Source organism: Oncorhynchus clarkii, chromosome 30 (assembly GCF_045791955.1).
Source record: "Oncorhynchus clarkii lewisi isolate Uvic-CL-2024 chromosome 30, UVic_Ocla_1.0, whole genome shotgun sequence".
Taxonomy (NCBI): Eukaryota; Metazoa; Chordata; class Actinopteri; order Salmoniformes; family Salmonidae; genus Oncorhynchus; species Oncorhynchus clarkii.
In genome coordinates this window covers 14,526,368-14,549,290 of record NC_092176.1, presented here as the reverse complement: position 1 = coordinate 14,549,290, position 22,923 = coordinate 14,526,368, and the positions used below count along the sequence as shown (strand labels likewise).

The following is a 22,923-nucleotide window of genomic DNA, read 5'->3' as shown; positions in this document are numbered from 1 at the left end:
TCTATTGGAAGTATTGAAACTGCAGTAGGCCTAAGAAGTGGCAATGCTAAAATAAAGAAAATGATGTGGTAGACAAGGCATTATTATTATTATTATTATGTGTGAAAATTACATATACACATACACTGATATTGCGTTGCGTTAGGTTAAGCAACCTGTGGCCATGATGATTAGACAAGTTATTATTGCGCGCCAGTGGCACTCATGTTTCTAACTAGGTGAACACTGCTACAACTCCTGTTGCGCATGCTCACACCCAGGGATATGAATAACTACAGTGGGATCGTTTGTTCGTGATAGGTGAAGACTCGCAACAAATGAAACCAGTATAGCCAACAGTGTCTGTCTGGATAAAGGTGACTTATCTGTATGTGTAAAGAAAACGTACGTTTTGAGAATTCATATAGACTACTTTGGAGCTTATATCCAACTAACGACGGGAAATTGACTCTTCTCTTTTGTAAACAGTTTTCAGTCTGTTCTATATGAGATCTGTCATTTAGCTTTTTATATAAAGGAATAATGGTGACAACAACTTCTAATATAGGATATAGATATTTTAAATGAAACCGTCATGATTCAAGAAGTGTTAGGGTTTTTAATCGGGGAGAGACTTGAAGGATCTAGACACCTCTCTTGCTGTCTGGAGTTGAACGGTGGCGACTTCCAAATTGTTCCGGTGGTAACCTCAACATCCTGATTCCACCTGGATATACACAGCACCTGTTGTTATTATTATTGAACAGTATGGAGACTATTGGGAAATTCGAGTTCAACAGGAAAGACCTGATTGGACATGGTGCCTTTGCCGTGGTGTTCAAAGGGAGACATAAGGAGGTAATTTGTATGCTATTATACATATGTTATAACCAGGGTGAGATAAGTCCTATATACATTTTTTATTGAGAGATTGTATAACCGTTCATCTTCCGTCTTTCCCTTTGCCTTTTTCAGAGGCATGACATGGAAGTAGCTGTGAAATGTATTAACAAGAAGAACTTGGCAAAATCCCATTCCCTGTTAGGAAAAGAGATTAAAATATTAAAGGTAATAATTTGACGACGAAACTTTATGCAATTATTGTAAGTCCAGACCTAGACAAATTAACCATTCAATTGTTGTTCCCCTACACAGGAACTGAAACATGAGAATATCGTTGGACTACTTGACTTCCAGGTATGCGTCGATTTTCAACATCGTTATGTATTATTGACACACATGGAGCCTACCTGTACATGTCGGTATCATCACACACTGTTCTAGTTCTACACAATAAACTGACTAACAGCTTTTCCTAAACCTGCTGTCACATGCGCAATTGTTGACATTCGATGTGCAGAACATTGCATCTCATTCGCTCATACTCTGTTGATAGGCGTGTATGTTATTAAGAACTGATATAGATAATAACACGTAGGGTACTAGGGGGTAACTAGCCCCCTGGAGTAGCTGCCCCCCTCCCCTGTAATTCACATAAAGACCACAAGATGTCACCAAGTTTAAAAAATTTATACAATTAGGAAAGCCTTAAAATAAATAATCCACCTGTTTAGAGAGAACATTTTATTTACTTAAGTATTAATATGTCGGATGAGTGTGTTGGGGCAACCTTACTACCAGATCGTCTGAGGTAAAATACATTATAAAAGATAACGGAACTTAATTGCAGTTGTAAATGTTTCCACTAGTGGCTGATAGCTTTACAGTTAATGTTACTTTATAGCCTTTTAGCTATTTTACACAGCATTTTATGTCATACTGCTGGATCGCTAGCTACGTTTTTAAGAGGGAGCTTTTAAATTAGCATCTCTCCCCGTTTTCAGTCACAGGTGGGGACTGGATTACTGTAGGTGTGAGCAGTGCAGTAGGTGGGCTAGTGAGTTGTGCTCCAATTTTACTGGGGATAGCTTTTTTTGTGACCTACGTACAGATTAGATTCATGCAATAGCAGAGCATAAGAGAGTTGCCACAATGTTACACTCCAATGTAATTTAATGTTATATTCCATTCCAATATTATATTAAAAACAGCTATTGAAAACTTTTTGCTCCTGAATGTCATTTTAAAGACTGCTGGGATTTAAACTCCTACATTGTTCAAATAATATTTAGTGCAATTGTACATAATGGATTGTATGGAAAAGGAACAAAGGAAATTAATGTGCAGGTGAGTTAAGAGGGACTACATCAAATCTCCTCATAGTGCAGATATTAATGGTCACATGTGCACCCCCCCCACCACCATATTTTAATAATTACAATTAGACAACTAGACTTAGCTTTTAAGTATTACTTAAAGACATTTCTAAATAAAACTGATTAAATGGATTTTAACACACTTGTGTTAAACCCTATTCCATAATCTTCTACTCGGGTAACTGGCACCCCCAATTACCCCGGGACTTTAAAAAAAAAAAGCCCTTTTTCTAAAAAAAATTCATGAAATAAAAATAAAAAAAGTCTACTTTAGCCATTTATTTCCCTTTATAGTTTAGTCACATAGCATTTTTTTTTCAAAACGTTGCTTTTTGTGTCAGCAATTAGAAATTGTTCTTAGGGGGGTTCGTTACCCCCTCGTACCCTACGTCCACAAACTACAAGATCCAGAGAGTACTTTTGGCTTAGAGCAGGGCTGTTCAACTCTTACCCTGCAACGTGTGTAACGGCATTCAGAGGTGGAAGAAGGATCGGACCAAAGCGCAGCGTGGTAAGTGTTCATGATGATTTATTCAAAACGAACTGAACACTGAAATACAAAACAATAAACGATGTGAACAAAACGAAAACCGAAACAGTACCGTGTGGCTTAAACACTCACACGGAAACAAACACCCACAAACCAAAAGTGAAACCCAGGCTACCTAAGTATGATTCTCAATCAGGGACAACGATTGACAGCTGCTTCTGATTGAGAACCATACTAGGCCGAACTCAAAACCCCAACATAGAAAAAACAAACAGACTGCCCACCCGAACTCACGCCCTGACCATACTAAAACAAATAATAAAATAACAGAACTATGGTCAGAACGTGACGACGTGGTTTTGCGTTGGTGGAAGAAGTAGACCAAAGCGCAGCGTGGTACGTGTTCATGATGCCTTTAATAAACTGAACACTGAATACAAACGAACAAAAGAATAAAGGAAAACCGAAACAGTATGGTGAAAACACAGAACTGGAAAATAATCACCCACAACGCAAAATGGGAAAACAGGCTACCTAAGTATGGCTCTCAGAGACAACGATAGACAGCTGCCTCTGATTGAGAACCATACCAGGCCAAACACATAGAAAAATAAACCCTAGACCTACAACATAGAATACCCACCCGCATTACACTCTGACCAAACTAAAAATAGAAACATACAGTGACAGTACCCCCCGCCCCCCCAAAGGTGCGGACTCCGGCCGCAAAATCTAAACTCATAGGGGAGGGTCTGGGTGGTCATCTGTCCGCGGTGGCGGCTCTGGCGCAGGACATGGACCCCACTCCACCATAGTCTTGGCCCACTTAAGTGGCGCCTTTGGAGCGGCAACCCACGCCGCCGACCTCGGACTGGGGACCCTTGCAGCAGGCCCCGAATAGACGGGAGACTCCGGCAGCGCCGGAGTGAAGGGCGGCTCCGGCAGCTCCTGACAGGAGGAAGGCTCTGGAAGCTCCGGACAGGAGAGAGCACCTGGAGGGAGGAGACGGAGAGACAGCCTGGTGCGTGGGGCTGCCACAGGAGGCCTGGTGCGTGGAGGAGGCACCAGATGGACCGGACCATGGAGGCGCACTGGAGGTCTCAAGCACCGAGCCTGCACAACCTGTCCTGGCTGGATACCCCCTGTAGCCCGGCAAGCGCGGCAGGGTGGAACAGACCGCACTGGGCTGTGCTGGCAAACCGGGGACACCGTGCGTAGGGCTGGTGCCATATAACCTGAGCCGAGGAGACGCACTGGTGACCAGATGTGCTGAGCCGGCTTCATTCCTCCTGGCTCGATGCCCACTCTAGCCAGGCCGATACGAGGAGCTGCGATGTAGCGCATCGGGCTATGCGTGAACGCTGGGGACACTGTGCGCCTCACCGCATAACACGGTGCCTGCCCGGTCAACCTCTCGCCCCGGTAAGCACTGGGAGTTGGCTCAGGTCTCCTACCTGACTTAGCCACACACATTTTTGGGGCTGCCTCTCGGGCTTCCTTGCCAGCCGTGTTAACTCATACCGTCTCCGCTCAGCCTTAGCTGCCTCCAAATCCTCCTGCAGACGGCGATACTCCCCAGCCTGTGCCCAGGGTCCCTTGCCTTCCAGTATCTCCTCCCATGTCCATTTCTCCAGATAGCTCTGCTGCTCCTCATCACGCTGCTTAGTCCTTTGGTGGTGGGTAGTTCTGTAACGACCGTTGGTGGAAGAAGGTGAGGACCAAGATGCAGCGTGATAACTGAACACAAACTAACTAAAGAATAAAGGAAACCCGAAACAGTCCCGTATGGTGAAAACACTGAAATGGAAAACAATCACCCACAACTCAAAATGGGAAAACAGGCTACCTAAGTATGGCTCTCAATCAGAAACAACGATAGACAGCTGCCTCTGATTGAGAACCATACCAGGCCAAACACATAGAAAAAGAAAACCTAGACCTACAACATAGAATACCCACCCGCATCATACCCTGACCAAACTAAAAATAGAAACAAACAAAGCAATCTACGGTCAGGGCATGACAGTGGTTCCCCAACTGGAGGCCAGTGGGCCAATTTGTTTCCTGAGCAAAAATAATTATAATAATAATTATAATTATCAGCTCCAAGTGATTTTAATTTTGGAAATCTGTTCCCAAGTATTCTCATGCATAATAGAGAGATACATGTGATCATATACAAATGTAAACAAGGTTTGAAATGATTGTTTTAGTCAAATATTATATATGTTTAGGCTTTTTGCAGTCAATTTGCAGTCTACAAATTAGTATTATTATATATAATACACTGCTCAAAAAAATAAAGGGAACACTAAAATAACACATCCTAGATCTGAATGAATGAAATATTCTTATTAAATACTTTTTTCTTTACATAGTTGAATGTGCTGACAACAAAATCACACAAAAGTTATCAATGGAAATCAAATGTATCAACCCATGGAGGTCTGGATTTGGAGTCACACTCAAAATTAAAGTGGAAAACAACACTACAGGCTGATCCAACTTTGATGTAATGTCCTTAAAACAAGTCAAAATGAGGCTCAGTAGTGTGTGTGGCCTCCACGTGCCTGTATGACCTCCCTACAATGCCTGGGCATGCTCCTGGTGAGGTGGTGGATGGTCTCCTGAGGGATCTCCTCCCAGACCTGGACTAAAGCATCCGCCAACTCCTGGACAGTCTGTGGTGCAACGTGGCTTTGGTGGATGGAGCAAGACATGATGTCCCAGATGTGCTCAATTGGATTCAGGTCTGGGGAACGGGCGGGCCAGTCCATAGCATCAATGCCTTCCTCTTGCAGGAACTGCTGACACACTCCAGCCACATGAGGTCTAGCATTGTCTTGCATTAGGAGGAACCCAGGGCCAACCGCAAAAGCATGTGGTCTCACAAGCGGTCTGAGGATCTCATCTCGGTACCTAATGGCAGTCAGGCTACCTCTGGCGAGCACATAGAGGGCTGTGCGGCCCCCCAAAGAAATGCCACCCCACACCATGACTGACCCACCACCAAAACGGTCATGATGAAGGATGTTGCAGGCAGCAGAACGTTCTCCACGGCGTCTCCAGACTCTGTCACGTCTGTCACATGTGCTCAGTGTGAACCTGCTTTCACCTGTGAAGAGCACAGGGCGCCAGTGGCGAATTTGCCAATCTTGGTGTTCTCTGGCAAATCCCAAATGTCCTGCACAGTGTTGGGCTGTAAGCACAACCCCCACCTGTGGACATCGGGCCCTCATACCACCCTCATGGAGTCTGTTTCTGACCGTTTGAGCAGATGCATGCACATTTGTGGCCTGCTGGAGGTAATTTTGCAGGGCTCTGGCAGTGCTCCTCCTGCTCCTCCTTGAACAAAGGCGGAGGTAGCGGTCCTGCTGCTGGGTTGTTGCCCTCTTATGGCCTCCTCCACGTCTCCTGATGTACTGGCCTGTCTCCTGGTAGCGCCTCCATGCTCTGGACACTACGCTGACAGACACAGCAAACCTTCTTGCCACAGCTCGCATTGATGTGCCATCCTGGATGAGCTTCACTACCTGAGCCACTTGTGTGGGTTGTAGACTCCGTCTCATGCTACCACTAGAGAGAAAGCACCGCCAGCATTCAAAAGTGACCAAAACATCAGCCAGGAAGCATAGGAACTGAGAAGTGGTCTGTGGTCACCACCTGCAGAACCACTCCTTTATTGGGGGTGTCTTGCTAATTGCCTATAATTTCCACCTGTTGTCTATTCCATTTGCACAACTGCATGTGAAATTTATTGTCAATCAGTGTTGCTTCCTAAGTCGACAGTTTTATTTCACAGAAGTGTGATTGACTTGGAGTTACATTGTGTTGTTTAAGTGTTCCCTTTATTTTTTTGAGCAGTGTATATTTATTCTTGGACATAAAATATTGTAAAAACACCAGGAAATCATCTCCAAGTGATTTTCCTTTTGGAAATCTGTTACCAAGTATTCCCACGCATTATAGAGAGAAGGGATATACAAATGTAAGCAAGGTTTGAAATATTGTATCTGTTTGGGCTTCTTGCGGTCAATTTGCAATCTACATTTTTTTGTAATTATGTTCCGCCCCCGACCATCCACTGAAGAAAAAATCTTCCCACGGCTGAATCTAGTTGATGATCCCTGCCCTACGAGGTCCAGAGCCTGATGGTTTTCTGTTCTACCTGATAATTAATTGCACACACCTTTTTTCCCAGGTCTAAATCAGTCCCTGATTAGAGGGGAACATTGAAAAAACACAGTGGGACTGGCTTTGAGGTCCAGAGTTGAGTTTGAGGGGCCTAGAGGTTTCTGTAAAAAATATTCCCATGTGAAGCAGAATAACAACTTTCACGTGTAGACCAGTTTATGGCTGAGTGCTACAGTACCATACAGTAGGTAAGACTTTCTTGTCCCAAGTGGCAGCTGGCCTTAGAAGAAGCCAGCTGTTGGACCAGCTGAAGCCAGCTGTTGGACCAGAACAATCAATCTGTAGATTTCTTTTACTAGCCAATCCAATCCCAGTAAATGGGCAACATCTAATCTGATACATTGTTATAACATATCCGTTACTGTCAGTTGGCATCTGGTTAATGAATAAACTTATCAAATTTGCGTGTAGGTGAGTATCTCAATGTTCCCATCTCAGGTATTGTATGGGGCTTCAGCTGCAGCTGTATTTGGCTGTCCTTCCTTAAATGCCCTATGTGGTTGTAAAATGATCCCGTGACCAGACAGACATTAGATGGTTTGCTGATCTGTTTGGGTTCACTGGTCTTAAACAGATGGCAGGGTGCAGCCGGCCTGCAAGCTAAATAAAGGCTTAAGACAACAGACAAGGAGCTCAGTCAGCAGAAATCTCCCCAGGAACAGTATTCAGCAACTTAATGAGTAATGATCATTAATGACCTGACACCTGCTAGGTGATATGGAGACATGAAAGGAAGGGCTTTTGTCCTACTGTAATGTCGCTAGCTGTCATGTAATGTATCTAACATTTACTCAGCCCATTTTATCTCAGTTCCATTTTGTTTGGGTGACATTTGATTGATACAATGTATTGTATCTCTAAATGGGACCATTTGCTTTGAGTAACTGAGCAATATTTGTTTAATTATTAAAAGACCCACTGGGCACACACTGGTTGAATCAACGTTGTTTCCATGTCATTTCAATGAAATTACGTTGAAACATCATGGAATAGATGTTGAATTGATGTCTGTACCCAGTGGGGATAAAGGATACTGGTTTCTACTAAAACCTTATAAATTCAAGTGAAACCTGAATCCACTTCTTCACTCCCCTCCCAGTCACACCCTTATAATCCATTCAATAGCAGTCAGCTTGGACTGACAGCCTAAACCTCTCACCTTCCTTGCTGCCAGCTCAACCCTGCATGATCGGCCAAATGGGAGCACGCCCACTCTAAATTATGAAGTGGTGTCGTTTGTTTCTTATGGGATAGTCTCTACATTTATGCATTATTCAAACCTACTACATGTGCCCATCCCACTTGGGGACTGTAGTGCATATCTAATTTAAAACAACCGTGGATGGAATTAATTTGCCTTGGGGGGAAAATGAACAGAACAAAAGTAATAATTATATATTGCAAAGGCTGTAGGTTTTTATGTTTATTTTTATGTTTTCTCCAACAGGAAATGGCTGGGTGTGTGTATCTGGTCATGGAGGTAAGAGGAAGTCTGGTTTGCTTTATGTATAGGCTACTGTATACAGTATGTGGATTAATAGTGGTTGTAGAAAGAAAGATTTCAATTATATCTAATGAAATGTTCCATTATTTTCTGCTCCCAGTACTGCAATGGAGGAGATTTGGCAGAATACCTCCACTGTGAGTATACTGTCACCTCACAAACAGAGCTTTGACAAATGTGTCTCTCCTCTTAACTCATGTTTGAACTTCAAAAGGAATTGAAACATCTTAACATCTTAAGCATTCTAGCACCTTCGTTGTGATTGTACTGTAGGGGTTTCAGGTGCCTGTATTAATACCCATTTGTATTGCTTAGAGTGAAGAACCAAACACCATTGGCTAGTGTGAAACAGGGTCAAACGAAGACCAACCAGACAAAGATTTGGTTGCACGTTATTGTGATAAGCTATTGTTGTAATAGTAATAAAATCTTCCAGAGACTTTGTTGAGGACTTCGTTGCAGCCTTTGTTGAGTACTTGTAATCATTTTATTTTGAAAGAGCATGAAAAGTAGAACCATAATCATCCTTGGGCAAAACAATGTGACATATAATTTAGATGTGGGTTACGTGCTGACACAATGCCTAGGCCTGTACAACTAATACTTAGAGCTTGGCCCAAATTAAGCCCAACATAGAGAACAGGATCTCTTTGTGATTAACACCAAAATGAATGTTTCCCTACACTCACTGAAGAAACACAAGGCCACTGAAAATATCTCTCCTTCACACACAGACCTAGAGTAACATAACAATATTGAGCAATGAATATACCTCCCTATTTTGCCTGTCTCTCATAGCCAAAATGGACAATAATCGTCCCACTGACACCATCATAAATCAACAGATTAAAACATTCTCTCCTCTCATACTCTTAGCAGAATATCAACGGACAATCTCCTCCTTCTATTACACTCTCTCCCCTTCAGAAACAGTGACTAGACCGAGGGCATACAGATGTCTCATGGACTAAATTTACCATGTGTGCGTAGGTCGATGAGTCTATTTAAAGATCGAAGGCCTGTTGTGGCCTGATTTTGCTTTCGTGCAAGCTGTCTTGTTTTGTAGACAAGACATTTGCCTGCATCTCCTGTGCCTGCTCGCCCTTGCCATTAGCTTGGCACATCCAACACCCAGACACGCCTTGCAAGGCTTCTGTAGTACCAACATGACCTCATCCATCTGTCGCTGACTTATCTCCTCTCCTAGGGTGGAAAAACACAGAGGCTAAAAATACAGCCGAGGTGCTTGAGGGATTATGGTGTCAGTTAGTTATTCCTGTCCTTTACACATTTTGGAAGAAGTTCCTACAGCTAGCTATATATTCGTAACCGTACTACTGTCAGATCTCATGACCCTTGTCCTAATAACTTTATTTCCCATGTATGTTCTCCTGTTTGGCCTCTGACGTGACTGCAGCTAAGGCTACTCTGAGTGAGGACACCATCCGGATCTTCCTCCAGCAGATAGCTGGGGCCATGAAGGTGCTGAAAGAAAAGGGCATCCTCCACAGAGACCTCAAACCTCAGAACATCCTCCTCTGTCACCCTGAGGGACGCAAGTCCAGCCCTAACAACACCTGCATCAAGATAGGTTTGTGTTTTGGGATGTTTTGGGTAATATACTGTACATTAAGTACACAAAAGAGAAGCTGGACAGTTTTTGCTGCAGGGTGTGGTCGGGAACTGATTTGTTTGTTGATCAATGACGGTTAGTTGTCATATTGCCACTTAAAGGATACAGCTACCCTAGTCTCTTAAATCATTCACTTGGAAAGAGTCCATCATTTAGCCTCCAGTTTTCCCTTCTGAAAGAAAGAAACATTTCTCATCGTGGGTTTAGAGAATGAAAATAAGTGAAAACATGTGTTTTGAAATGTGTTTTTGGCTGATGATTTTGCCCTCTCTCCAGCTGATTTTGGCTTTGCACGTCACCTCCAGTGTAACACTATGGCAGCCACTCTGTGTGGCTCCCCAATGTATATGGTGAGAACCTCCTATTGCCCATACACGTACACATCCTAACCCACCTTATGGTCAAATACTGTACATGTGACCCTAACCCACTGTGCTGTGTCTGTTTGTGCTCAGGCCCCGGAGGTGATCATGTCCCAGAACTATGATGCCAAGGCCGACCTGTGGAGCATAGGAACCATAGTGTACCAGTGTTTAACTGGGAAAGCTCCCTTTCAGGTGAGTGATAAAAACACACTCTCACAATTTTAGGAAACAAGAATGTTAGGAAACGTATAGTTTTCTTTATAGTTACATGACTTACTCATGCTAATCTAAAATGTTTTCTAAAACCTCTGAATGATCTTGCATAAGAAACTTCTAATAGGTCTTTTACGATTTCTAATGCCTTTCGGAACAGGCTGACTACCGTGGTTCATGTTATATTATGAAAGAACTGACCATAGATCATATGAAAGACAGCTGTTCGCATAAAGTACGAGAACACATCACGAGCATGTGATAAACAGCATGTTCACACACACACAGCACACTGTGTGCCTCTCTGTGTGTTCCCCTGCTGTTATGTTACCCCTGGGGGTCTGGACAGTGTGTCCACTTGTTCCGAAAGATCCCTGTTTACAAACAGCCAAGCTGCCAGGTGGATGAGGAAATGGCTGAGACCAGGGTAAACATTGTTTCACAACAGCCAGGGCAGGCAGGGGGTTTATCACCCTACCATCTAGGAAGCCACTCTATGCGGTGGACTGTGGCATATGTGGTTAGGGTTGATTGATGCTGTGCTGAATCATGTTTTGAGAGAGTTCTAGAGAGCTGTCAGCAAGTTTGCCAAGCGAGAATAGTTTGACTTATGTTCATGTTTCCTTGAAAGGCTAAGTGATCTGCCTGTTTATTAGGAAGTCAGCAATGATTTAGCTTTAGGTTGAAGCTGTCTGAAATTCGAAGATTTGAACCTTTGTACTTGGTATAGGGCTATTCCTGCATTAAATTATTTGAATAGCAATTACCCAGAGAGAAGCATGCCAGCACAGGCCAGTGAGTTCAGAGCAGACAGGGTCAGTGGCAGGGTGATCATGTGATGGTGTAGTGTTCACTTAGACTGTCCATGTCACCTGGTTTTAGTTGACAAGTCCTAAACATCCAGTGTACAATCAACCACAAAAGAGAACTAATAAAATGACAACTTGTATGTCCTCTGACCCAAAGTGTAAAATCACAGTTGATTTCTTAAAGGCAATTTTCTTTATTGCAAATTGTTTTTCATTCATCATTTCATTTTGCGGCAAAGCGTTAAACGTTTCATAAATAAAGTGCATGTGATTGTAAGTGAACAGGTAGGTGTGTATTCCAGCTGTTACAGACAGGATGTGTGTGTGTGTCCTGTGTTGTGTGTTCGTCATGTTATAGGCCAGTAGCCCCCAGGAGCTGCGTCTCTTCTATGAGAGAAACAGGGACCTCCAGCCCAGGTTAGTAGTGAGACCTGCAGGCCTCTGCTCTGAGAGTCGAAACACACACACACACACACACACAGGATTAGGTGTGAGGATAGCATAAACAGGCAGATCTGTCTTATGTGTCTAATCAGCTTACTGGCAGATTACTTTAGGTAACCCTATAATGTCCAGTCACCTCCAAAATGATTGGCCTCCTTGATAAAGATGAGCAAAAAAGACTGTATAAAATAAATAATTCAAACACCGAGCTATATTGTAAGCTCCAAAAAATAGGACAATTATATTATTCATACTAAATCGTAATTCGGAGTCCACAGACGCAGAGTCCATAGTCCAGCATCCCATTGTGACACATAGCTACTCGGCTCTCAGACCACCATCTGTGGGGGATGCACAGTCCAAACATACACCTCGCCAACATTCCCAACCAACGCGACTCGGAGAACATGTCCTCTATTCATTTGAAAGTGTTGACAGTTGGAGAAATTGCTTGAGCCACACTGAGAATCCGTAAAGTATGGAAGACAATGGTCCAATATGCTGGGGCGGAAGGGTAGCCTAGTGGTTAGAGCGTTTGCCTAGTAACCGGAAGATTGCAAGTTCAAACCTCTGAGCTGACAAGGTATAAATCTGTCATTCTGCCCCTGAACAGGCAGTTAACCCACTGTTCCTAGGCTGTCATTGAAAATAAGAATTTGTTCTTAACTGACTTGCCTAGGTAAAAAAAAAAAAAAATGCTAGAACACTGTTGTATGTGCGTGTACATGTTTTGGACTCTGATAGGCGCTTAATACAATTTCTCAGAGAAATAGATTTTATTTAACACTTGTTTTTTTATATATTTTTTTATAGATTTTTTATAGATGTCAACATTATTGCCACACCTATACACTCAAGTTTCACATTTTATTCGGCACATACACAAGAACATTTCTTGCATGCAGTTCTATTTCTAAAAAGTCAAGTAGAACAAAAACACACGAGAGATAGAAAGAAGAAGAACACGACAACGTAAGTAAGCTACATACAGGATCAGTTCCAGGGTCAGTGCCAAAAGCATATTTAGTCTATGGTTTGGGTGGCTGGAGTCTAATGATTTTCCGGGCCTTCCTTTCACACCGCCTGATATAGAGGTCCTGGGTGGCAGGGAGCTCGGCCCTAGTAATTTACTGGGCTGTCCGCACCATCCTCTGTAGTGCCATGCCATTGAGGTCGGTGTAGTTGCCATACTAAGCAGTGATGCAACCGGTCAAGATGCTCTTGATGGTGCAGCTGTAGAATTGTGTATCTCTTATTCAGGGTCACAAATATTATCCCCCTATCCATCCCCTTTGAAGTGCAAAACAGCCATAAGCATTTGTTATATTTGTATCTTTTACTTTGTGAGCTTGTGTATTTGTGTCACTCAGGGGAATACCAGTTTAGTAGAACTCTGTCTCTGATAAAGCCTGTGATAAGGATGTGGATGTTTGTGTGGGTTACAGGGTTTAGTATTTGCTTTTCACTATTTATAACAGCTGTTAGCTGCCTGCTACTGCACCGCTATCACTTTCCACATGACCCAGATATATCACACAGACCACGGCTCCCCTTACAAAAAAGATTGCGTTCAGAGTGCAGTCTAACTGCAGTATGCTGCAAATACTGCGTCCAAAATACCACAGTCGACTGCAGTTACAGCACTTTCACTGCAGTTTCAAAACGGCAACCTTTTATTGTAAGGGTCAGGGTGTCAAAAGGCCCTGAGTCACTCAAACATAAACACAGGCACACGGCCACACTCAGTCAGTATCATACCCCACAGTCTTGCTCTTAGTGCTAGGAAAACACAACCACACAACTCCGCATTGCGTCGTGCTTAAGAACAGCCCTTAGTCGTGGTATATTGGCCATATGCCACAACCCCCGGGCCTTATTGCTATTATAAACTATCTCAAAACATAATCTTATAAATAGTCAATACACACAAAAACAAAACAGTCCAATGTGTGATATTACTCTGTGTCCTTGTTTTGTCTTAAGGTCATTAAAGATATATGTTTTCAAAGTGAAACCTGTAAACCTGTGTTTCTCCCAGCATTCCACGGGAGACGTCAGTCCACCTGAGACACCTGCTCCTGGGCCTGCTGCAAAGGAACCATAAGGAGCGCATGGACTTTGGTTAGCCTCACTCACTCTCTCACTCACTAACATTTGCACTGCTGTCTCAATCAATCAAATGTATTTATAAAGCCCTTTTTATGTCAGCCGATGTCACAAAGTGCTGTACAGAAACCCAGCCTGAAACCCCAAACGGCAAGCAATGCAGATGTAGAAGCACGGTGGCTAAGAAAAACTCCATAGAAAAGCCAGAACCTAGGAAGAAACCTAGAGAGGAACCAGGCTCTGAGGGGTGGCCAGTTCACTTCTGGCTGTACCTGGTGGAGATTATAACAGAACATGGCCAAGATGACATAATAATCACAGTGGTTGTCGAGGGTGCAACAGGTCAGCACCTCAGGAGTAAATGTCAGTTGGCTTTTCATAGCCGATCATTCAGAGTTAGAGACAGCAGGTGCGAGAGAGAGACAGCAGGTGCGAGAGAGAGACAGCAGGTGCGAGAGAGAGACAGCAGGTGCGAGAGAGAGACAGCAGGTGCGAGAGAGAGACAGCAGGTGCGAGAGAGAGACAGCAGGTGCGAGAGAGAGACAGCAGGTGCGAGAGAGAGACAGCAGGTGCGAGAGAGAGACAGCAGGTGCGAGAGGGAGAGAGAAGGTGCGAGAGAGAGACAGCAGGTGCGAGAGACAGCAGGTGCGAGAGAGAGAGAGAGCGAGAGAGTCGAAAACAGCAGGTCCGGGACAAGGTAGCACGTCCGGTGAACAGGTCAGGGTTCCATAGCCGCAGGCAGAACAGTTGAAACTGGAGCAGCAGCATGACCAGGTGGACTGGGGACAGCAAAGAGTCATCAGGCCAGGTGGTCCTGAGGCATGGTCCTAGGGCTCAGGTCCTCCGAGAGAAGAGAGAAAGAAAGACAGAGGAGAAAGAGAGAAACGAGAGCGAATTAGAGGGAGCATACTTAAATTCACACAGGACACCGGCTAAGACAGGAGAAATACTCTAGTTCTTTTGTGTTTCTTCCATTTGCGAATAATCGCACCAACTGTTGTCACCTTCTCACCAAGCTGATTGGCGATGGTCTTGTAGTCCATTCCAGCCTTGTGTAGGTCTACAATCTTGTCCCTGACATCCTTGGAGAGCTCTTTGGTCTTGGCCATAGTGGAGAGTTTGGAATCTGATTGATTGATTTCTTCTGTGGACAGGTGTCTTTTATACAGGTAACGAGCTGAGATTAGGAGCACTCCCTTTAAGAGTGTGCTCCTAATCTCAGCTCGTTACCTGTACAAAAGACACATGGGAGCCAGAAATCTTTCTGATTGACGGGGTCAAATACTTATTTCCCTCATTAAAATGCAAATCAATTTATAACATTTTTGACGTGCGTTTTTCTGGATTTTGTTGTTGTTATTCTGTCTCTCACTGTTCAAATAAACCTACCATTAAAATTATAGACTGATCATTTCTTTGTCAATGGGCAAATGTACAAAATCAGCAGGGGATCAAATACTTTTCCCCCTCACTGTAAACTATTGCAGCATAAATACTGGAGGCTGAGAGAGGAGGGGTTGGGAGACACTGTGGCCCTGTCTGATATGATGCTTTTTTCACTGGAATGGAACTGCAATCAGTCCTCGCAATGTCAGTCTTATTTCAATTTATTTGACATTGTTTACCCACACAGATGAGTTTTTCCATCACTCTTTCCTGGATTCAAGTTCATCCACAAAGAAATGTGAGTATCCCTATAAGCCATACAGGCAAATTGCTCTGTGGATTAGAACTGCATTTTAGACAGGTGTGAATTATTAATGAGTTCTAAAGTACAACTCAAGTTATTTAGTACCTAAATAAAGAGTACCAAAGCCATGGCATGCCCCCAGTATGAGGTTGGGATTAGTACCACAGTGACCGTGTCCTTCATCATTCCAGCCTCTCCGGTGCCCATGCCCTCCTACCCCAGCTTTGGGTCTGCCAGCTCCTCTAGCAGCTCCTCCACCTTTCACCTGGCCTCCTCCCCTCAAGTGAGTCCCCCCTCCTCTCTGGGGAGTGATAACGATGATGAATAGGATTTATATAGCACTTTTCCAAGTGCTCAGCCCAATGCTTTATAATGTGAAGGGGAAATGATCTGCTACCAATACCAGTCACCTAGGGTCTAATATTAGATATTTTCCCCTTCAGCATTCCGATGCGGTGCTGCAGAGACTCCAGCCCAAGGCCGAGCCCACCCCTTCCCGGTGCACAGCCCTCCACTACAGCAGGAACACCTCCTCTGAGATGGATGACTTTGTCATGGTGCCTGCCCAGTTCCCCAGTAAGACACCCTATCTCTTGCTCTCTGTCTGTCTGTCTGTCTCTGTCTCTCTCTCTCTCTTTGTCTCTCTAGCTCTAACTTTACCAGCATTGTGTTCTTGATATGGGTTTGATTAATGCTGTAAACGCATGTGACTGATATGTCCCTGGATCCTGTTTTGTTACCACCAGGTGAGATCACATGTGACATGGGAGATGGGTCACCTGTCCAGGGCAGCATGTTGTACAGTGGGTAAGTTGGGCACAGGAGAATGATATAACTCTGTAAAATCAGGAAATGTATAGTCCTACTGTAGAAATCTGTACAATAGAGATGGTTATGAGAGGTCCTTATAGCAGCAAGTAGATAGTGGGTAACACTGACTGACTCTGTCCTGTACCTTTGTCTTGATGATAAAGGAGCTCTCTGCTGTCTGCTGGGGTACTTGGGAGTCTAGGCAGGACACCACCCCCCTCTTCACCCCTCTGCCCCCCTAATCCTGTTAGGTAAGAGCAGGGCTGACTGAGGGGGACAGATGGGGAGTAAACCTGGGCTATTAGAAGTTTCACAGCATTTGTCCATCTCACCCTCATTTAATCTGACCATACTTTAGTATAAAGCACACTCCTGTTTAACTGATAGGTATCAAATAATAACATCCTTTAGTGTTTGTCATACTACAAACATTGTGGGAGAATGGACCTGTCCTTACTTAGAGATACAAATCTATGAGGGAACAAGTAGTGTTTTTACAGGCATTTACTGTGTTTGTTTCCCTTCAACCCCCCACTGTGTTCAATCCTACAAAATCACTGAGGTGTACTCATCCTTTTCCTCTCACCCCTACCTTTTTGTCTGTGCAGCAGGCCTGCAGAGTTCAATGGGAGTAACTACAGCCAGTCTGTACCCATTCCTGTCCCAACACAGATCCACAACTACCAGCGCATAGAACAAAACCTACACCCCGCTGGCCTGCATGGCTCAACCAGGTACATCTCTCTATCTCTCTCACTCTCTCACTCTCTCCCTTCTCTCTCCGTGGGGAATTTCTACCGTGGGGGTGTATTCTGGAAATTGTTGATGACACGTTACACATCTGTTTCAGGGCTACCCTTTGCTGTGTTGATAGTAGTAGTGGCAGTTCCCCAGGGAGTAGGAAGACTGGAGCCTCCCTTCTCCCATCAGGCCCCGGGGGGGCAGTGCTCAGCCACCGCAGGCTGTCAGCTGGAGGGGCCAAACCCTACCAGCCCTCTCCACAAGGTACAGTAGGAATCCCCTCAGACCTCCATTACTGCATTACTACAATACTCACTGTAACATGTGCTTCTTCACTTCTCTTCCCACAGTGGGCACTATCCCAGAGACCCCAGAGCAGACTGGCCTCTTCAGCACCTGGACAGGACAACAGAGCCCTCAGGTCATCCACTAAACAATGTCACATTTAGTGGTCTCTTCTGCAAGCTCAAGAGGGAAGTAGTTACTCTATAATACAACATTCTCATGTTGTTATTTTCCTGATTCCTGCTTAGGCCACGCCTCCACATGAATTCCCCCGGCCCACCAGCTTTGAGGATTTGCCCATCATTCCCACCCGAACACGGACAGTATCAGACTTGAGCCACATCAGCAGGGCCACAGGGAAGAGGAAGGGCCCATTCAAAAGGTTAAAACCAGCTCTACAGATACTGGCTATCTGATATCCATAAGTGTGATAGTGGGCTCTATCTTAAGGTATGATTGATTAATGATTAAACGTGTCTGCTGACGCCCTCTGAAGGTATCTGTGTGTGTGTGTCCTATCTCCAGGTCTCTGAGTGCAGGCCGTCTGTCTGACATGATGCTAAAGGCTGCTTTTGGAGCTCAGCTGCTGGATGGAGGAAGTAACGAGAGCCTTCCCACTGAGAGGTCCATGGACACCACAGGTACCAGGGCACCATGGGCAAACCAAGGGGATTGGGTTTTGAGCTGTGGAAAAATATATTGTTTGTTTCTAATTGTGTAAGCCTGTTATTGCCCTTGGGTTAGACTTTATTTAATTGTGCCACTGCCCACTCTTTTCATATATTAGGTAGGGTCTTAATCTATCCTGGACAAGCCTTATCTATAACCCATGTGAGGCTTGACAAGAAAAGTAAATGTTTTATAATGTTCCTGACTGCAAGTCAGTGGGTATATGACCATACATTTGCATTGGAGGTCCATGATCAATGTCCATGACATTTCAGCCAGTAGACACCATTTCCCCCCCTGATGTGTCCCTACAGCTCCAACTAGTGGTGCTCTGAGGGTTGCAGGAACCTCAGCCTCAGGCAGTCCCACCTCAGTCGTGTTCACTGGGGGATCTCCATCCAGAGGAAATGCCGGGACCCCACCAAATCCCACCAGGACGTTCTCAGGTACATAGGGATCTTCAACTACCTTAGAAGGGTTTCTTATTTGGTTCTCATAGTAGATCAGTATAGTCTGATTAGACATTCAGAATTCCAGCATGGTATCAGGGTCTATGTAATGGGATGTGCAGAGGGAGAAATGCTTTGAATCCTATTAAATACATTTTTCATATTTGATATTTCCTCTTAGCAGTGGGTTCCCCCAGCTATGTCAGCCCATCCTGGTCAATCAGCAGAGGAACCCATAGAGATGTACCTAACTACCAGCATATTACCCACCCCATGACAGCCAGCCCAGACAGGGCCATAGATTTTGACCCTCCAGAGCTCCCAGAGGAGACACTGATGGGGGTAAACACATAAACACTCCTTTATAATATATTAGATCTCTGCACATGAATGGATTCATCAGTTTGCACATTGCCAGAAACTAGACTGTTGACAAAATGCAATCCTTTCTGGCTCTCCTTCACAGCAGTGGCATACGGATGGCCTGAGAAACCTGCGCTTCACTCTTGCCTTTGTCCACTGTGTCATGGAGATAGCCAGTTCTAAAGACACTGGACTTGAGAGTGAGACCAGTGAGGATGCTCCTGATGTGTCTTTCCTGCAGCAAAGCCTGGTGGCTGATCAGATCAGTCTTCTAAGTCGGGAGTGGGGGTGAGGGGATGCATTTCTGTTATTAATTCCCTGAGCTTTAAAATTGACAAAAACATTTTTTATCACAGCGTAATGATGTATTTTTAATACTTCAAGATGTATTTATTTTATTTTGGGGAGTAATCTTTTTGTGTAAGTTAACGTTGGTACTCACAATGTGTTTATCGCAGCTATGCAGAGCAGTTGGTGCTGTACATGAAGGCTGCAGAATATCTTTCGTCTGCATTACACACTGCTATGGAGGACATCAGAGAAGGCAGACTCTTCCCCTCCTCTACAGTCAAGCAAGGTGAGACATGGGACCATATTTTCCTCTTCTCATTGATATGTGCAAAACAAAATGGCCATTAAATCCTGTTAATCCCGAGAGTTTCGACTTCCCCGCGGCCCAGTGGAAATTTAATAAGCATAATTTTAAAAATCCCCATCAAAATCGGTCAGATATCAGGTTTTTTTGCATTGGATGCGTCTCAATCCAACGCATCTGCAGATGTTGCACTTCAACATCTGCAGAGCTAGAACGGTGTTTGTCAGATCATGAGACATCCCGAAAATCGGTCTTCTCACGAAAACGTCTGTAGCATTCAAACGGTTTGGCCTACAGACTTTTGGAAAGATGAGACTCTCACGATCACGGTGGTGTTTCTCCGTTTTGTTCTACGACCCCCACAAGCATCTTGGGATTCTTTTGAAATCGGTACAGCCGATCTTCCAACTTCTGTCTGTAGTGTCCGAACAATTTGGGCTACATACCTTCTGTGGAAAGGTGAGCCTCTCCCGAACACGTCCATGTCAGTTGTTTTGCTCTAGGACGCCCAAAAGCCTCACAAGACTCGTCTGAAGTTCCCCTGGTACCAGTTTTTATGGAGATAGTTTAGTGCCAAAAATAAAGGGTTAATAAATACATGTCCCCCAAGAAATGTATCGTGTCCTAGAATTCTCAGATATAGGACAGACACCTCAGAACAAACTTCCTTTTGATTCCCCAGCTTTGACAGGGTTTAGACTGTAGGAGGCTAATGATCATGCTTTATAAAGTGTATTAAATGAAAGTCATTTCTCCTGTATGTAGTGATGAAGAAGATGAATGAGCTGTATAAGAGCAGTGTGACGTCCTGTCGGTCCCTCAACGCCCGCCTGCAGAGCTTCCTCCTCAACAAGCAGAGACTGATGGACCACATGAGCAACATCACTGCAGAGAAACTCATCTACAGTCACACCGTGACCATGGTAAGGCCTCCTCTCTCTCACTGCACAGTACTGTACATTTCTGTGCTCTCTATGTGCTCCCATTCTTTCTCTGTCTAGTGGTCTTCAGTATTGTGTAACATACTCATTGGACATGCATATTGTATGATATACGATGAATATTAGATAGAGTAAATATCATTTTATGACATTACTTTTACTGCAGTATTTATGATGTGGTTATAATATTGTAAGAGCAATGTTAATAGCTGAGTGTGTGTGTTGCTATTTTCCAGGTGCAGTCAGCAGCCCTAGATGAGATGTTCCACCGTGGCCAGGCGCCCATCCAGAGATACCATAAAGCCCTTCTGCTTATGGAGGGCTTGTCCCTTACCATCACAGAGCAGGCAGACATCGACAACATAAGTAAATGTAAGTAGCTTATAGTATAGATACACACGCGCACACACACACGTGCCAACATGTGCACACACACACACATCTATTTGAAGATATGAATTAGGAATGTCTCTCACTGTGTTTCTCCCTTTGTTTTGGTCTCAGGTAAACAGTGTATTGAGAGACGCCTCCTCTCTGCTCTGCAGACTGCACAGTGTGATTGAGCTTAAGGCTTTTGGACTATAGCTACAATATTAGCTGAACCTCTGAGCTTGGTTAGAGCACCTCCAGACCTCTGATGTCCCTCTGATGTCCCTCTGTCCTATGTGAAGATGGAGCTCCTTGGACTGTTGACACACATAAGCACTTTGAACTGAACATGCTCAGTAACAAGGCCACTGATATGGCTGCTCTCAACCCACAGCCTAGCACAAAACATTTGTAGTACCAGAAGAGAGGAGAAGAAGAGTGGGTTTGGTTCTGTCTGACTCCACTCTGAGAGCAGTGTGTGTTGTGTTTCATGCTACAGTATGTTATGCCAGGCCAATAGTATGTTACTGTTAATCTACTGGATTTATCAGGCGTCACTGGACAAAATGTATTATTTTCATCTCAAATTAGCTAATTTTACTTGAAATAGTTGTTTGAGAGTAAATAGATGTCTGAGAGTGTAATTTAATGTACAGAAGGTGGCACTCAATAATAGAAGGGAATTCGGTAAATATCTTTGGTACCAGCTGGTGTTATATTTAAAGATGCACTATGCAGAAATTGCTCCACCATTTCAGTTTATGGAATAAAAGAAGCAAGTATAGTCTAGAGAATCATTGTACCATTTAAACTGCTGTGAAATATATTTTCCATAACCAAAAATATTGTACTTTCAGCTGTTTGAGGCTGGTGTACAAAACCAAAAATAAAAGACACAAAAACTAAACTTAAGAACGGGATGAATAGCGCACATAGAACAGATCTACTGCGTATTAGACTTGCTTTCAATGACAACGTCAGACAGATCTATAACACACATTTCTATGTGAATTTGGTCTTCGCCCAAAATGTTACAAATTGCAGCTTTAAACTGGAGGCAAAAATATGCATCATTTTCGGGAGTTGGAAAGTTGTGTAAGAGAAAGTGAAGACCAAGTATTGCCAATTTGTAGCAGATTATTTTTTTAAAGGATTACTGTCTTTTTTTTAAACTGCTTTTAGCAATGTGTATGTTTTTGACAAGCCACTGTAGCACAAATACATTTATGATAGACTTATTCATAAACTGTTAGGAACTTGTCAGAGAATGTCATTACTGTATTGTCGAGAACCTAATTTTCTGTAAAGAGTGTCAAATTTCAAGCCACTCTTTCCCAGTGTTCCCAGCAAGATGGTCATTTTACACAGCGAGCACCACATCGAGCTGCATGCTTTTGTCTGTTTTTGCACAAATATTAGTGAATGATCAGTAATGTATAGGCTTGTGGATGAGGCAAATAAATGGCTGAAATAGGTTAAACTTCAGTACAGAAAACCTGTCCTGTATTTTATATTTTTAGTAAGATTTTGTATAAATCTGGGGGGTTTGTTTTGTGTGGAGTGGTTGGTTTTAATATTTCGTTTTTTATGACTGCCTTGTTTCATTTGAATGAACCTATTTCTGTTTTTACATTCAATGAAAATGGTATCAGCTTTCCGAATTACTTTTTGACTAGGCACCTTTTGAATATTAAATGTCCTTGTAATTATTTTGACTGTATGTTATTCTTGTTCACCAAAACCAAGCTGCCAAAATCAGTTTCATATGAGAATATTGTGTAAGAATGATTAAAATATATGTTACATTATGTGGGATGTTTCTGTTGTCCTCTAGCCTACACACGCCAGCTGCTCCACAGAACATTTGACCAAATGCAGAGCTACAGTATAGAGGAGGCATGTTTTGATGTGAGGCATTAGTAGATGGAGGTAAAATATACTATAATATTTTGAATAGTCATAGCTCATGACTAAGTATTATTGTGTGACTCATAGAAAGGTTTCACACTTGGTTTTAGGGAATAAAGAATATAAACACTCAATATTTTAAAGAAGCAT

The 22,923-nt window shown here is 43.5% G+C and overlaps 1 protein-coding gene across 6 annotated transcripts; it reads left to right on the top strand.

Moving 5' to 3' along the window:
- The first annotated feature begins 252 nt into the window (after positions 1-252).
- On the top strand, positions 253-22,673 carry LOC139389257 (serine/threonine-protein kinase ULK1-like). Of its 6 annotated transcripts, none has more exons than XM_071135804.1 (27): positions 253-837; positions 955-1,047; positions 1,135-1,176; positions 8,327-8,359; positions 8,484-8,520; positions 9,801-9,974; positions 10,293-10,366; positions 10,472-10,573; positions 11,762-11,820; positions 13,886-13,968; positions 15,587-15,637; positions 15,835-15,926; positions 16,087-16,219; positions 16,390-16,450; positions 16,618-16,704; positions 17,062-17,187; positions 17,304-17,458; positions 17,545-17,615; positions 17,728-17,861; positions 18,005-18,120; positions 18,463-18,594; positions 18,782-18,939; positions 19,064-19,248; positions 19,419-19,537; positions 20,321-20,478; positions 20,733-20,868; positions 21,001-22,673. In XM_071135804.1, exons 1-27 carry the CDS (start codon positions 748-750, stop codon positions 21,057-21,059), a joined length of 2,760 nt encoding a protein of 919 aa, XP_070991905.1. In that variant the 5' UTR covers positions 253-747; the 3' UTR covers positions 21,060-22,673. The 6 variants fall into 6 exon arrangements, with proteins under 6 accessions (XP_070991905.1, XP_070991904.1, XP_070991909.1 ...); XM_071135803.1 differs by having other exon boundaries at positions 18,779-18,939; XM_071135806.1 differs by having other exon boundaries at positions 295-837; positions 17,065-17,187.
- Positions 22,674-22,923: the final 250 nt, after the last annotated feature.

Coding starts and splice junctions, on each gene's coding strand:
- LOC139389257 (XM_071135803.1), top strand. CDS start 748: ATGGAGACTATTGGGAAATTCGAGTTCAACAGGAAAGACCTGATTGGA. Junction 10,367..10,471: donor GTGGCTCCCCAATGTATATG/GTGAGAACCTCC, acceptor GTTTGTGCTCAG/GCCCCGGAGGTGATCATGTC. Junction 10,574..11,761: donor CTGGGAAAGCTCCCTTTCAG/GTGAGTGATAAA, acceptor GTCATGTTATAG/GCCAGTAGCCCCCAGGAGCT.